The sequence below is a fragment of the Fukomys damarensis genome, unplaced genomic scaffold (genome assembly GCF_012274545.1).
Source record: "Fukomys damarensis isolate Sample0158 unplaced genomic scaffold, DMR_v1.0_HiC HiC_scaffold_36, whole genome shotgun sequence".
NCBI lineage: Eukaryota > Metazoa > Chordata > Mammalia > Rodentia > Bathyergidae > Fukomys > Fukomys damarensis.
Genome location: NW_022900948.1, coordinates 40,703,778 through 40,720,750, shown reverse-complemented (window position 1 = coordinate 40,720,750; position 16,973 = coordinate 40,703,778). Strand labels below are relative to the sequence as shown.

Sequence of the window (16,973 nt, the reverse complement as noted above, 5' to 3'; positions counted from 1 at the left end):
ATATAAACAGTCTGCTATGTGTAATCATAATGGTTGTGATTATAGTAGTTATTTATCAAAAGTATCAAGTACCATGCCATGTATTTTAGAGAAGGAGAAAAGGTTTCTTTTCATAAACCAACTCCAGTCAGGGTGGGTAATAGCCACCATGCCTATTTTCTGTGCCAAGGACCACAGTGTGGTTAGGAGAGCTTCCGCCTATCACTGAGTCACTTATTGACCACACAGTGGCATTGGCAGCTTTTAGCTGTGGTTCCCAGACAGTCTGGGATGGTTAGTTTCTTGATTGGAACCAGTGATGCTACAGCCCGGCTCCCTTAGTGATCTCAAGATTCTAAGCTTTTCTGGACTTTATTTTAATTGTGCCTTAAAATATGATTTTGTCCTCTGCTTTGGATGCTGGAGGGTGCTTTTTATACTATGTCCGCATTAGTGTAAATAGACCTACTATCCAAACATAAATGCATAGCAAGGCAGGAGCACTGGTCTGTTTAAGCTCTGACCTGGTCGTACGGAGATATGAATTATGGTTATAGCTCTGTCGTTAATGGGTGACATCAGACAAGTCATGTCCCAGCCCTGAGCCTCAATTTCTTCATATGGAGAATGAAAGCCCCACACTAGGTGATCTCTGAGGTCTCATTAAGCTCAAACAGCCTGTGTGTCTGATCCTGTGTGTAAATTCAGGCAAGTTTCAAAGACTTCCCTGACTGCTCTGTGGATGCTATCGATTGGCTGTGTATATTCAGCAAAATCCACTCTGGCCAAGAGTTGTTCAGTGGCACTCCCCAGAGGCTTTTCCAGGCTTTCGTAGGCTCTAGGTAACCTGAAGACAAGAGGATTGTAGACTTGTATAAAAAGCTACTCGCAGATTTAACAACAGTGGGGCTTTTGTAGTCTTAGATTCAGAATTGTAGGAAATTGATGCATGAACCACAGCTCATGATGTCTAAGCAAGTAAGCAATAACTTGGGAAGTACACTGAAAGATGGAGTGTTAAATGCCCTCCTTTTGCCAGTGTTGTTTTTTCAGTTGCCTGGAGCAGTAGTTAGAAGTGTGCCTTCCGGCAAGCGTGCCTCCCCAAGAGTGAAGCTTTTTCCCCTGGGACGATCAGAAGCAGCTGGCAGGTGGGGACACATTCTTCACTTAGCTAGGCCTAGACTTCAACCGCAGCTTTGCAGTTGGCTCACTCGACACACCCTGGACAGTGTGTCATTTCACCTTCACGAGGTGACCTTTAGTCATGATTCGCCTAGCCGTGACTTTTTACTGTGGGCCAGTGTGTGCTGAGTGGTTTATGCACTGTGCCAGTCCATCTTCCTGGCACTGTGGGAGTCGCTACTGTTGTTACCCTCATTTTATAGGAGAGGAAGCTCAGGCTCACAGAGGGAGAAGTTTCTTTACCTGGGATAACAGAAGTGGGAGTGTGCTGACAAAATCTTCATCTCCAAACTAATAGCCTACTGAACTGATGGCATGGGCGGTCCCCAGTGCATGTCCCCAACTCCACTCAGCATGTTCTTCCTGAGGCAGGGAGAGACATGCTCAGTGGCACTTGTTGGTGGGAGGTGATTGGGAGGATTCTTGGGGATCGATCAGGGCATTGGATTCCCTAGCTAGACAATTGTTCTGAGTCTGGTACTTTACAGACTCCCAGAAGGAGAGCAGGTCCCCGGTGTCCAAGCGTAGGGCCAGGAGAGCCTTGTCCTCGCCTTTACATGCCTCCCTGGGCTCTGTGGTCCTGACCCTTGTCACTGAGTGCCACATCCTTCAGTGCAGTGCCTGACTCCAGATAATATCAGTCACTAGAAGTAGGGCTCACTATGTACCAGACCGTGTTCCCGGCATTTGTTTGTTTGTTTGTTTGTGTGTTTGTTTTAGTTTGGTTTTTTTGGTACTAGGGATCAAACTCAGGCCCTTGTGCTTGCAAGCCCATTTTTCATTCCTTGTTTTTCTTAATCCTCACAACACACTTATGAGATGTGTATTTGTCATCTCCGTTCAATGACAGTTTGCCCAAAGTCTCATCATTCGGAAGTAGGAAAGTTGGTATTTGAACTTGGGACTTTCTGGCTGCACACTCCCTGACCCTGACCTCTGTGCACCACTGCCTTTAAATGTAAAAGGGGCTAATGCCCGTTGCCTTCCCAGTAAGTGCTCAGTAAGGACCTAGTTCAGGGACTGCCCAAGTAGCTGGTCCTTCATCTGCATAGGCAAAAGGTAATAATAATACGGTGCTGATTTCCTTTTATGGAAATCTTTTGGTTAGTTAAAACAGAGGAGGGTCCCTGTGTGATAACTCAAAGCCATGCACAAGTAGTTTCCCAGGGGAGTTATATATACATTAGAGTTGTGTTTTGTTTATTTTGAGCTGTCTTGTTAAGGAAGGATTGATATGCTGGCATTGATGTAGGACAGCAATCAGGCAGTGTTTTCTGCTTTGACAGTTGGTGTGATAGTTTGCTTCCAGTGAAGTTTGACTCACTGTATCTGGAAGCTGTCAGAAGTGGGAGCGTGAAAAGGTCATGACGGATGGCGATGGATAAGTGGGTAGGGAGGAGAGCGGGTGAAGAAGACAAATGGCCTCCCTTGTTTCCGAGGGAAGGGCCGACCCTGGCCACTCACAGCCAGCCCCTTGCTCTTCTTCCTCACCTGCCAGGGCTGATAGAGGGAAGCCTGCTGGGCATCATGTTTAACAGTGGCACCAGGTTGGGTACCTCGCAGGAGCCCCTCCCAGCAGCCCGTCAGCCTCTTGGTGCTTGAGAATTGCTAGACAAAAGTGTTTGTCAACCCGGGGTCCCTTTTCATGATTGTCAATCACAGAATTCAAATGCTCATCCTCTGCACATTTTAAAAACTGGGAAAGGGAACTGAGTTCTGAAGGGGAAGCTAAAAACCTGTCAACTTTGTAAATGATGATTGTTGGTCTGGGGATGCAGCTCAGTGGTACTGTGCTTGCCCGGCATGCACAAGACCCTGGGTTTGATCCTCAGCCCAGCGGCAAATATATATATATTTATTTTTCTAAGTAAGGCTTTGTAGTTTTTATAGACATTTCTCACTATGTAGTCCAGGCTGGCATTGAACTCACAATCCTCCTGCATCAGCCTCTCAGGAGCTAGGACTTGGCTGATTTGGCGCATGCCCACACTTTTCTTATGCATAATTTTTCCTGGTTATGTTGTATGCCGTGATGGCTGGATTAACTGTTCCTCTCTTGTTGGCCATTTGATGTGAATGTAGATGTAATAAGTGGGCTTCCTTACTTTCTCAGAAATACATTTATAATTTGAGTTACTTAAAATAGTGCATAAATGACACTTTAGGAGTGCCTCTGTCTTTCCTTCAAGAACTTCACATGAAAATGTTAGCCTAGGAAAACCATGCATAGTGGTCAAAAGGAAGAATACTGACTGGATTTCCTATTCTGGTTTGCTGCGTGTGAGCAGAAATAGATGTGTGTGTCTGTTGGCACACCTGAACGCTGACTGGTTCCTCGGTGGAAATTGAGAGAGAAGTCTGAAGACCACTTTGGCAATCTCACTAATGAGGCCTTCCTCGCTCCAGTAGATAGGCCACATGGTGCCAGGACTTGGGAGCCTGACAGACCTCGATCTGCGAAATGCTCTCCCTGTTCGCAGCTCCTGACCTGAGACAAGCATCCTCCCCTCTTGCAGGGCATGTTATACACGACACCTGGACAGGGGCTGAGAAGACAGGTTCTGGGACCAGACTTCCTGGGTTCAGAGTCCAGCTTTGCCACTTAGGTGCTAGCTGTTCTTGGGCAAGTTACTTAACCTTCTTGTGTTTGTGTTTCCTCGCCTATAAAATAAGGATGAACATAATCACCAACGTGATAGTGTTAATGGGAAATTTGCATCAGGGCTCACAGTGGCCCTTAGCCTTGCTGGCACGTAGGTGGTGCCAGTGGATGTTGATTGTGTCAAAGCACTGCCGGCCCTTTATGAGTGGTGTCTGTAGTTAGTGTCCTGCCTGTCCCGCTCATTCGCTGATTCCTCAGTTCCTCAGTTCCCCTCGGGAGCCTGCTGAAGGAGGACAGCAGAGAGCCTACCAGGGTCGCAGCTTTGCTCAGTCCTGGGCCTTGGCCTTGAGGAAAAGAACCACGAGAACCATGTCTTCAGCAGTGCTCTTCTCAGTGCTCTGTTGTCACAGGAGGCAGTGCTGCTTCTGGCCCCTGGCTCATCCCCTGTCCCCTTAGCCCACCCCTGCCCTTAGTGGTCCAGAGGCAGCAGTGACAGGTGGGTTGTGGTCACACTGCTTCACCTCCCCACTGAGACCTTCACCAGCCTGGCTTCTCTGGCCTCCTCCTCCCCTAGAGTCCCTGTCCTTGGCCTGGACTGTGTGGTGTAGCCTCCTAATCTTTCTTCCAGACAAAAGAAGAACAAGAGCTCTCAGGCTAGAATGAGAAAGTTCTCCTTTTGGCTCCAGGCTGGACTCTAGGACTTCCTTTCTGCACAGCTCGGCAGAGTGAGCTTGTGGAGAGCCACCCCGGCTGTGTGCTGCTTGTCCAGCAGGCGCAGATAGGGCCCTGTGGGGGCAGAGTGCTCAGTTCTGAGAAGCTGAGACTCACGTAGGTGTAGGTAGCAATCTGAAGGGAAGTGAGATTATTTCCTGTACAGCGGATTCTTCCCATCAGGAAAGATTCCCCTATAGGTTCCTTTAAATAGTGACTCCTCGAGGCAGTTGAGAGTTTTACAGATCATTAACTACTTGACTGAAAGCGTGCAGGGCAGAAAAACTTAAAACTGAAGTATTGGGAGCCCCTGCCAATTACAGATCAATCCAAAATGAAGATAAAGTGTCACTGGAACTACAAGTCAGTGGGAAAATGTGATTTGATTCAGGAAAAAAAAATGTGATTTACCTGGATCTTTTGTGGAACGCATCAATTGCTTGAACAGTATTGCACCTGTCTGGTGACTTGAACCTACTGCATCCATCTCCTGCCTCTCCATTCCCAGGTCCCAGTCTTGGGGTCCCCCTCTGTGCACGGTGGCTGCGCAGTCACCCCAGGACAGGGCGTCTTTGGGAAAGTGTTCTTGAGGCTGTGCTGATGCAGAGATACAGTCCATAATGGATGAACTATACAGTAACAATTTACAGATAAAAAATAATAGAAGTTAAAGTGTACTTTACATGATAAAAGAAAGATGAAAGAGGACGGGAGTCTGTTACATCTGAGATGGTTGCGAAAGTCCTGCTTTGTGAAGTGGGCTCTGTTGAAAAGATTGATGCCACGGGGAGTGACCTTGGCTTGGCGCAGGAGCTGGTGATGTATGTATGAGCAACCCTCTGCTAAATGGACCCAGATTTGTAGCACTAATATACATGGGAGCCCAGAACCAAACTCAGTACGGCAATAAATCAACAGCCACTTTGGGTGTCATTTCTGGTTTATATTCCACTATTGTTCTATCACTTTAATTCATGTCACTATCATCTTTTCATCTGGAACAGTTTTATATAATTTTCCAGTGGAGTTACCTGACAAATCCTATCAAATTAACAAGGTACATTAACAATATTGACTGTCTACAGCTTCAGGAGTTACAGGGCCATAGAACAAAATTTTAAACACTCTCTCTCTCTCTCTCTCTCTCTCTCTCTCTGAAAAAGGAATGTGGGGCACAGTTTATTTCCACATAAGAGATATGCACATTTATTTTGTTCTACTCGTTCTGACTTTTATAAATGTCAAAATAAGAAGCAGGATGAAGAGGGGAAGTATGTGTACACACATTAACCAACGACAATGGCTTATGTACTTTTTCTTCCAGAGAACTGTAGCAGTGTCCAGATCTTTAACAATTAATGGCCAAATTGGAGGCATAAGTGCAACTGGGCAATTGTAATCTGTTTTAAGTGAAATGTAATGAAATTGGTCTGCTGATATATTCTCACCCTCCTGCTATCATGTAGACCTGAGAGTCCAGAGTCAGTTGGACTTAAGACACTATGCCTAATGGAAATATGACGTTCCTCAAACATATCTAATGACAAATCCCAGCATTCACTTAAACACACACACATACACACATATAACTAATAAAAGTAAAAAAATAAAAATTAAGTTTTTAAAAAACACACACAGTTGTACCTCTTTCCCAGAGTCCACACGTGATGAGCAGGGTTTAGCAGCCCTCACTGCATTGTCTGCCCTGGAGACAGTCTGCTTGCGTCTGTCTGCACACAGGCTTCTTTCTGCCTTTGTCTGCCTTGGATTTGGAATTAATCTACCCATAAATAAAACAAATGAGTTCAGTGTGTAGCAGACCAAACCACTAGGCTTGTGTTTACATTTTTAATTTTAAATTTACTGTGAATCCATGGCTTTGTGTCTGTGGGTTTTTTGTTTTGTTTTGTTTTGTTTTGGAGGGGGGCATTAATTGAACTGTTATTTTTTTCTGCTTCTTTTGGCCTACTAAGTTTTTTTCACATTTGTTCAAAAATTTCTACATGTGATCTGTAGGATGAAATATGCTAACCCTGCTTACCTTTTCTGTTACAAAAATATACAATTCATGTATATTTTATTATTTTAATCATCTTGTATCTTCATTTCACTTTGCCTTTTTTTTTTTTAAACTTTGACCCTAACCTTTAAACTATGGCCTAAAAATTAATTACTTTTAAGGTTCCATATGAGGCTCACTCCAGAAGGCATAGCAGAGATTTTTGTCTCACTTCACAAACAGATTCCTCAGTTTTCAGCAAAAGAGGGAAAATAGCACAGTTGGGCTACACATTGTCAGATGAGCAAGTGCTTCTCTGAAATGCCCAGAGAGCATTGCTGTGCGAGTCCACACCCACCCCAAAGTCCCCCCCAAGGCCTGGTACTGCCTCTGCTCTGCTCCCAGTCACACTGTGGCATGCTGTGTCTTTCATGACCCTGAAAATAAACCTGAAGTGTTGGAATTTAACATTCTGGCTTCCTGCCCTGCAGTCTCTGTTGCATAAAGCTCACGCCCAGGTCTGAGTCTCCCTCAGCAGAAAAGCAGTGACTTCCATAGCCCAAAGCTGAGCTCCAAGACTTGAACTTGAAAGGTTCTGTGTAACAGACCCTTTGATCTTCCTGTGACGTTCCTTACATATAACTTGCATAATTATTTAGTGTCGTGGAAGAGAAGAGAGCTTTTTCCCCTATTTTTAGTATGTACAATTTTTTCAAAAAAGAAGCTCTTCACTGGTAGCTTCACTGTTTAGCAAGTGATGCTAATCTTCCATCCCAGATCTTCTTAAGAAAAGGGGGAAAAAACTTATCAAAACCATTTTTAAATGACTGTATTATAGTTTATTTCATTACACGGTACAGTCTATGTAGTTACCAACCTGTATGTAAATTCTCTTTTGCATCAATGTTGTGTCTAAGAAACCACTTTTCTCAGTACCTTTTCATATAGTTTTGGGTTATTAGCCCGCCACAGCTCAGCCACTCAGGGAAGCCGTCTTTCGTGTGCCACTTGGATTCTGTCTGTCCTGAGTCCCTGGCATTCCTCAGCCCTAGAGTGAGTTCACGTTCATCGAGCTTAGTGGATAGAAAGTAGGCCAACTGAGCACATTGAAATCACTTGCAGCTTTCACTTCTTGTGCTTTTTTGTCCTCTCCTTGGCCTTACAGGTATCTCTGGAGACAAAGTCGAGATAGACCCTGTTACGAATCAGAAAGCCAGCACTAAGTTTTGGATTAAGCAGAAACCCATCTCAATCGATTCTGACCTGCTCTGTGCCTGTGACCTTGCTGAAGAAAAAAGCCCCAGTGAGTAGTCCCTTTTATTTATGTCTCCTTTCTCTCTTTCCCCTCTCTTCCTCTCTGTGTGCTGGGTGCCAGGAGAATATATTGCCACCGTGTCCTTTTTTCCTTGGATCTGTTTAATTCATTACCAGAAATTTCTTTTAATCAAACGGGATTGTATTATGGTGCCCAGAGCCTGACATGAGCCCCCAACCTGCTCTGTCTTGATGGCAGCACAGAACCTCACTGCCCTTCCCTGGGGGCTGGGGCACCGGAACAGATTCCTGCTGAGAATCTACACTCCTAGGAGCCCTTGTTTCACTTTGTGCTCCTGTCTCCTTCCTGTATGAGGGACCTAGCCCATCAGAGCTGGATCTCCTTTCCTTCCATGTCAGATCAAGGAAGCTGGGGGATTTCTCATGGCAGCTGAGGACTGGGTTTTGGGCATCTATCATGCCGGAAGTGTCAGCACCCCCAGATTATTGGCAACTGCGTGACCTATCAGCTCATAATTAAACTCCTGCCTGTTCCTACAGAAGAGATCCCTACTGGGTTGGCATTCTTCCACTTAAATTATCAAAGTAGACAAAGTTTGGTTGTATGTTTTAGCATATTATATTTTTGCAGTTAAGTAATTGAGTATAGTATCTAGATTAATCAGTTAATTACTTTTACAACTTCTTATCCTATCAAGGGACATGAAGGACACATATGTCACACTGAAATTCATCCATGGAGGAAAAATTTTAAAACTGTATAAGGCTTTTATTGGTTTCCTAGATAAGAGAAGAATGTGAGTATTCTCAAACTCTAATACCTATCAGCATTACACGTAGAATCTGTTCAAAATTCAGTTACCCAAAGCCCACCACAGTAAATTTGTGATTTGGTAACTTGAGCATCTAATTTTTGTTAATGCTGTATGTTCATTGTCCACAAAATTTGAGAGCAGGTGTTACAAGGAATTACATATTCAGAAGGGACAACCTAGAAGTGTGAGGGCCAGCAGGTGTTTATAATGTGGTTCAAGTTTTTGAGGTAACACTACTTGAAGTAGGGCGTGAGGAGCTGGGGGCTCACAGGCTGGGCACCGCCACAGGCCCATTTGTGGGTGGGTGTTTTGTTTGTCACATCCAGCTGTGCTGGGCTACATATTCCGCTTTTGGCTCAGCCTTACACATAGGGGCCCAGAAAAGGAGTAAGGCCATCCCACCCCTTCCCACCATCCCCATGGTCCCAGTGAGGCTCCAGCTCTACAGCATGGCTCTAGAGGAGGCCAAGAGAAAACCGCTTGCTGCTTTGGGCTGAGTACAAGGCTGCTGGGCTGCCTCTGCTTTGAGAATCATCTTCCCAACTCCACTCACTCCAGCCCATCCGCCAGTCAGGCTCACTTTGTTCTGAACTGAGGATGCTTTGGAGAGTGGCATTGTGCAACTTCTCCCTCTCTCTGAGGAGTGAAAGGTGATCCGCGCATGTTGTGCAGAGGGAATAGCTGGGTGAAAGGGTTGAGAAGCGCAGAGGCAGGTTTTAGGTGCCCCTCACATCCCCGCCAGCTGCCCACTTTGTCACAGAAAGCTGCACTCGGGCATTGGGAAGGGTGGATGCAGCACACCCAGCCGGCCACCACCCGTCTCTCATGGGATCAGTCGGTCAAGAAGTAATTATTACACATCTGTGTGCGGGAGGCCAGGTTCCCATGGTTGAGAGTACAGAGCAGACTCAGGCCCTGCCATGTCAGCACTGACAATCTCGTAAGAGTCTTTTGTCTTACTTTCAGGTTTACTGGATGGTTCAATATAAAAACTGTGCACATGGGTCTTACAGAGGTTTTCTTCTCTCTTCCTCTGTGTCCAGACATGTGGAAATTATGACACTTTTCTAAATGAACAGGCTCTCTGCCCCATACATTTCCTGAGTCCCTGGTACCTGTCTCTTCCAGCAGTGCTTTCAAACTTCATGCTCAAGGCTTTTTTTTTTAGGGACTTGAGGGGTGTGGGTGTGGGTGTGGGGAGTGTGTGGGTGCGTACACACATAAGGCTCCCCTTCAACCAAAGGAGCTCTACTTTTTTCTGTCTTGGAATTCTTCATTTAAGTTCACAAATAAAAGGATTTTACTGCTGCTTAAATATGTATATTTTTAAGATTTGTAGGCTTATAGAATAAAAGTCCGGCTCACATTTGGGCGAGTCACCGTGAACTGATTGTATACACTGCACTCTGTCCTTCTGCTGTTCCACTTCCTGAAATATACCTTCCACCAGCCCGCCCTCTCACTTCCGGACATTGCTACTTATTTGCCTGCTCATTTCTCAAAAGCCAGCTCCAGGGCCAGGCCCTCTCTGTTCACTTTTCCCCAGGAGTTTCCGGAGTCTGTGTACACACTGTATTACCTGCCGGTGCTCTCCCCACTGAACCGACTGCCCCCGCGCCCCTGCCCACCTTGTGTTCCTAGCACTGTGCCTGCACAGGTGGCCTCAGCTTACTCAGTTGGAACTGAACTGAACAAGCCCAGAATTTAGAAACCACCAGTTATTCAACATAATTTATGCTGTAATGCGCCCAAACAAAGATGCATGGAATGAATCAGATTGATGCTATGTGTTTTTAGGGTTTCCAGTATCTTCACCAAATTAATTCAGTGACTTAATCTAAAAAGTTCATCCTCAGACCATCATCAGACCGCAGAATTAATCTGTGGGGCTGCTTCTTTTTTTCTTTTTTTTAAAGGATTAATGGTAACCCTTTTTATCTTTTGTGTCTTTTGAACCTTAGAAAAAGTTATTTTAACAGCACTAAAGAAATGAAAGTCACTATATTTCATAAGTTTAGCCTGTGATTTTTATCAGCATAGTGATGTATGTTTGTAGCTGAGTTTACATCAAAAATTATTCTTAGGGCCTTCTTGAATGAATTATGGCAAAAGAGAGAGTCTAGAAGTAGATAAGGTTTTTGATTTCTGCAATATATTTCCTTTTTCATGTTTTTATCTCTTGTAACACAAGTGTCTTGCTGAAGACTGGAACGTGTGACCAACTGGAATAATTTAGTTGTGAAAACAGAGCAGACGTGTTATTAAACAGCCTTCTTTACAAAAAGGCATTAAGTGTTGGGAGGATAATGAAGTTGTCCCTACTCTTACTTGAGACATGTTTGTCAGAATTTTGAACAGAAAAGAAATGGTTTTTAAACCCTTTGAATATGGCCAGTTTGCAGTGTTTATTGAGAAAGCCGCTGTCAAACCATTAATTTGGTCGTCATAAGGAACACAACTCAGGTTTAATTGATGCCGTATCCCAAAAGTGTTTGAATAGCTGACTTGGCAGAGGGACTGAGCATTAGAGCGCCTGCAGTGAAACACATAATTACATATATTGTGGAATCAGAGAGGCCCAGACTTCATAAATACCAGTTCTATGGCTCTTGTTCCTTTCTCCGCCGCTCCTCCCTCTTAGGCTGGGTTCTTGGAGGGAAGATTTATTGCTCTGTCCCTGTGAGTGTTTAAGGACCTCGAACTTAATGACTAAATAGATACATGCCTTTTTTAAAAAAAAAAAATGTATATCTAAATATGAACTCTTAAAAGAACTCAGAAAAATCTGTATATCATAATACCTGAGAAATTAAGAACAATTTCTGCCTTTCCAGATTTAAGGAAAAAAGTATATTGCCACTGTTATTCAAATCAGTGATTTCTCAGTCTGTTTACCACTCCTTCGGATATCCTTTGCTATTTTGAAGCATGTCACAAACCTCTTAAAAGATGAATTAATTTTAATTTCTTTTGACTGATTTAAGAATATAGACAGCATGTGCATTGGTTACATTGTGTTAGAGAAATCATTTTTTGTCCTTACACAGGCCTAGACACAGGCTTTGGATGCTGTAGGCTGTCTTTTGAAGTCTGGCCTCAAATTCCAGGCTGAAACAAAAGCCAGGGGCCTTTCTGTGAAACTTATACCCATCAGACACTTGGGCAGTGTAAATACCAGACTCACCAGAGCCAAGTCCGCTCTCATCAGGAGAAGCTGTGCAGGTTCAGAGTCTTTAAAGGAAGCAGCCTATCATTAAGAAATCAGATTTAAACCTTAATAAAGTAGCTGTCGTCTTTATAGCTGAAAAGAGCTCTGTATCTCAATTTAGTATAGATGATATAAAATCTTAAGGAAGCAACATAATAGAGTTAACCTGATTACATTCTCTTGCAATAGTATAATTTAAAGGAAATCTGATTCTGTTGATGCTGGTTATGTTGGAGGATTTGTTTTGTTTGTTTTGTTTTTGTCCAAAACACTGTTTAGACACAAGATAGGAACTCTTTAGAGTTATAAGTTAACCACTCTGGGGAGACTGTTTAGCCCTAGTGAATAGGACCTACTGGGCATTTGAGATGAGATTCAGTTAAGACTGTGAGTTAAATTAGCTAGGCTTATTGGTGACCTCCTGCTTAAATGAATCTTTCTTTTCATAAGTACTTGACAAGATCTGTAAAGTAGTGTATTTAATTTACTAATTAAATTAAAGCTGCTGAATAATGATTTGTCCACATTGATTTAGCTTAAAAAGAAAAGATCAGCATTGTTGTGATCTTCACCTTAATGGCCAAGCCAGTTAGACACAAAGGCCTCTTGTGTTTTGTGGGTCAGAAGTACATAGGTAAGCCCAGGCTGTAATTGAATTGCCCACACCGCACCCTGCAGTCGCAGATTTCCTTTGCTTTCCCGTTCCATTGTTGCACTGGGGCTTAAGAGAATGTTAACGTGGTAATAGGCACAGGGCCTTCCCCATTATACGTCTTGCTATCGAGCGGTTCTGCATGACTAGTTAAAGAAGATGGCAAGAAGATTAATGAAAGCCACGCTAATACAGAAGGGGGTACTTTTGCAAGACTTCTACGGAGGAGATATTAGAGCTGAACCAGAGCTTGGCTTTTTCTTTATCCCGTGACCTTTGAACCTGCCTTACTGTTGAGAGCTGCCAGGGAAGTCGACATTTTGATTGATGTTGGTACACGAGTCAGTCTTTCCCATTGAATTCCACATCTGCACGAAAATAGCTTTTCCAGCAGAATTCATACTGGCTAGAAGTGATAGCCAAATTGATGGCTGAAATGCTTTTATGTAGTTTTCATTTAAGCCTAAAGGTATTTGATGGTTTAATTCAGTATCCAGTTTTCATAGATTATATGTATTCACTTATATGTTCTTAATGGGTTCATCAGCTCATAGTGAAAGACCAATATTAAGAATGTTCTAAGGTTTGCAAACAGAGCTCCAAGCAGGCTTTATGACAGAGTAAAAGTAGTCATCAAACAAACCCTTCACCATCCTTAAAAAAGAAAAATCCAAGGGCCTAGAGAAACTGACTTTGAGGTTTGTGTAAATAAAGCAGAGCATTCGACTGTTTTTAGAAAGCTATAGATGGGGACATCTGAAATCTCACCTCTGCACCCTCCAAGACAGAGACTGTCTTGTTCCACCCTCGGCTGGCCTTGTCCTGGGGACGCTGGTATTCCATTCTAAAAGAGCCTATAACAGGCTACTTGTAAGACAGCCCTGTGCAAATACAAACCTCTTCACAGGTCCTCACTAATGCCCGGTTTCTTTTCTCCCTGTTTGACAGAGGCAGTTCCAGAAGAGAATACATATTCATTCTCTCTCTCTCTCTCTCTCTCTCTCTCTCTCTCTCTCTCTCTCTCTCTCTTTCTCTCGCTGTGTCCCTCTCTCTCTTTCTGACATGACAAGCACTCTAGTTTCTGAAAGAGGAGATACCCAGGAATTTTTTCATAGTCCTCAGCCACTCCCAAGAAAGTATGCACAAGGAATGAGGTGGGTGCGTGGGGAGTGTGATGCCACCCTGGCGTGCCGCAGACCCCAGAGATGAGGCAGTTTCTTTTACAGCAGTGGTCCTGTCACCCAGGAGGTCTGGGCACTGCAAACATTAGGTAGATGATCTGTGCTGGGTTTTTATTCTCTGACAAAGACTTATTTCTTAAGTTCCAGATCAAATACGGTAAGTACTGCCTGATTACAGAACACAACGGACTCTACCATATTAAATGCCCCAGTTATTGAATTGCCTTTTCATAAGAGTACTCTAGAGCACAATCAGGAGCAGGCAGCGCCTCATCCTTTTAACAGATATGTTTCCTAGCCCTATTAAAAGGGGTCTTCATCTATCCTGTCAAAGGGAGTCTGCTGGGGTTTTTTAGTTTAATTACACTATCCAATTAAAACTCCTTGCTGCATTTGGATGCGCCTCTCCTTGGGCCTGAGTGGATATGACATTTACAAGGCTCGCCTTTCAAGCAGACAATGGTGTGATTGATGAGGTGCACGCTCAGTGAAGGAGGCGAGTGCCTGTGGAAGTGCTGCTTAGTGCGTTGTGATTTATTTATCATCTTCTTCCAAAACAAGGGAGCTGCCGGGAAGATGGGTTTAGGCAACCGGGGACCACCTCAATTTTTCCTGGAGTGTGGGAGGGAGACTGGTCTTTGCCACAAGATAAAGGTGAAGAAAAAAATATAAGCCTAGTGCCAGTTTGCGTCATGAAATACCATCTCTGTTCTTAGATTCTGTGACCCAGTTTGGTTTTGAGTAACCTCAAGCTGTGGTGTGCTATTAAATAGGTCATCACTGTGTTTCCAGAACAGTTTGCTAGGAATGTATAGCACTAGCCAGGCCCCTGAGAACTCAGCCAGCCAGCATGAGTCTCGTGGGCTGACCCCTGAGTCCTACTTATGCTCCCAGCTGCACCCTCCAGAAATCCAGCCCCTTCTGTCCAGGGGCTATCTTCAGTGCTTGTGATTCTTTCCAACTCTGGCTGTTTAAAAGTGGGATCATCCAAGAACACGTGTGGCTGTCCAGCACAGAGACATGGAGGCACAGTGAGGAACTTCTCAAGGTTGTAGTGACAGGACAGACGCGACATCTTGTTCCTGTTTATCCTGTTATCCTCTATCTGTGATAGAGGGGGCTGGAAAAGAGGTTTCTGTGTGTGACATGGAGGCACAGTGAGGAACTTCTCAAGGTTGTAGTGACAGGACAGACGCGACATCTTGTTCCTGTTTATCCTGTTATCCTCTATCTGTGATAGAGGGGGCTGGAAAAGAGGTGTTTCTGTGCAGTAGTCTCAGAAAGGGTCAGCCCCAGGAAGTGAAGGGGCTGGGGGCCCCACCAAGCCCTAGGCCGGCGATGAACAAGCACCTCCCCTACTCACTAGGGGTTTTGCAGTTGCTCATTCGGGTGTGTTAACATAATATGCAGGATGTTTGTGCTTGTGAGGAAAATTAGCCGGTGCTGATATTCTCAGGGAATTTTCTTACATTCTTTATAAACTTTTTGTTTTTTCCTAGGACTTAAATGAGAAAGAATTTCTTTGTGTCGATTGGAATATTGATATTTGTTAGAGTAGAAAACATCTTGAGGATATCAGTTTTTCTCCTCCTGGGAGAAACTACCTTCTTGCTATTAAGTTTTCATTTAATTGTTGACTTGGGCTTTATGGACCCATAATAACAAAACAATTATCTAGGCATAATGAAAAATGTGCATACATTTGCATTTTCCTAGATTTTGATTACCATTTCCTCAAATTTATTCTTTCTTGATTTTTAGCATCAGAGGAAACCCTAATTGAGAAGAGGGTAAAAGCAGGGGCTGTTCCCTACTGAAAATCTCTGTGTGAAAGATTTCTCAGCTGGATAAATGATGGAGAAAATCTGTTTTCCCTTGCCTCCTGCCAAGCTCAAAATTGTATTTTCATAATAAATAAATGGGGTGCTTAGATTTTAAGTTAGTATCATAGACACGGAAAAAGTAAGCCATACTTTCATTAAAATCAAAATGCATATTGCTTATGAGACTTCCAGATTAGCTTTTCTGTCATAAGTGACTAGATCACTGGACAAAATATTTTTAAAAACCCATTTCAGACTTTGGAAAACAGGCAGCACAGGGTTGTGATCCCTTAGAGAAGGGAACTGAATGCCGTTCCACCAGGACTCTCCAGGGCGGGCAGAGCCCAAGGTGAGGGTCGTAGTCTCCTGGGTTGCTGGCAGTGGGATGACAACCGAAGGACTGAGGGTGGAGCAGGAACCGCACTGCGAGAGCCTTCTGGCCGGGCAGGGAGAAGTGCACGCTCAAGCCAGCCTGGATAATTTAACAAGACCCTATCTCAAAATAAAAAATTGAAAAGGGCTAGGATTGTAGCTCAGTACAAAGGCCCTCCTGGGTTCAGCCCCAACTAGCACAAAAAAAAAAAAAAAAAAAAAAAAAAAAAAAAAAAAACCCACAAACCAACAGGCAACAATAGCAACAAAAAACTGCAGAGAAGCAGGAAAATGTGTCCCATACCCAGAAGGGGCAAACTGATCAAAGCCAAAAGTGACGGGAGGACAGGATTTACAAACAGGTGTACTTCAAAATGGATTTTACAGATATGTTGAAAGACCTGAAAGAAAACTCGAAAGAAAGAGAAATGATGACTATTAAAAAGAACCAAATGAAAATGCTAGAGCTAAGAAATATAATACCTAAATCAAAACTCACTAATAGGAGCAAATGAAGACCAGGATAAAAAGATTAGCATGTGAATTGTCCATTGATGCATTAAAATTTTTTCCCAGAATTTAGTGAGTTAAAGTGACAATAGCATCTGTTACCTTACAGTTGATGGTCAGGGATCCAGCAAGTTGATCCTCTGGCTCTGGTCTTATAAAGCTACAATCTACATGTCAGTCAGGGTCAGGGTCATTTCAAGGTGTACTTGAGATAAGATCTGCTTCCTGGCAGAGCCTAGTTCCTTGTCACACAGGCCTCTCCATAGGGAAGCTCATAGATGACAGTTGGCTTCATTGTGCTAGCATGGAAGGAACCCTACCCTTCTTCACCTGATCCACAAAGCGAGCCACAAGGTCCAGCTCATGAACAAGACAAGGAGGGGATTCCACTTGGGCACGAAGTGCAGGGGTGAGCTCACCGGGAGTCATTTCACAATCTGGTCCACATCAATGAACTGTAAAACAGAAAAACCCAAGCTGCCCAGACTGAAATCCAAAGAGGAAAAAAAAAAAAATGGATGGGAAGTATAGAGCCTATAGAATAATTCAACTGTCCTAACATACATGTAGCTGCAGTCTCAAAATTTAATTTAAAGTATCAAACCACCTCGTCTCAAGCCCATTGAAGGCTAAGCGGGGTAAATGTAAAGAAGACCACACTGAG

General features: G+C 43.7%; 1 protein-coding gene across 7 annotated transcripts in view; it reads left to right on the top strand.

Moving 5' to 3' along the window:
• Positions 1-16,973, top strand: part of Mapkap1 (MAPK associated protein 1) — a 221,560-nt gene that overhangs the window by 189,238 nt on the left and 15,349 nt on the right. For all 7 annotated transcript variants that reach the window (XM_010613545.3, XM_010613541.3, XM_033759243.1 and 4 more), the window contains one exon: positions 7,639-7,776. In XM_010613545.3, coding sequence (XP_010611847.1) covers positions 7,639-7,776 — 138 coding nt within the window. The remainder of the gene's footprint in view (positions 1-7,638; positions 7,777-16,973) is intronic.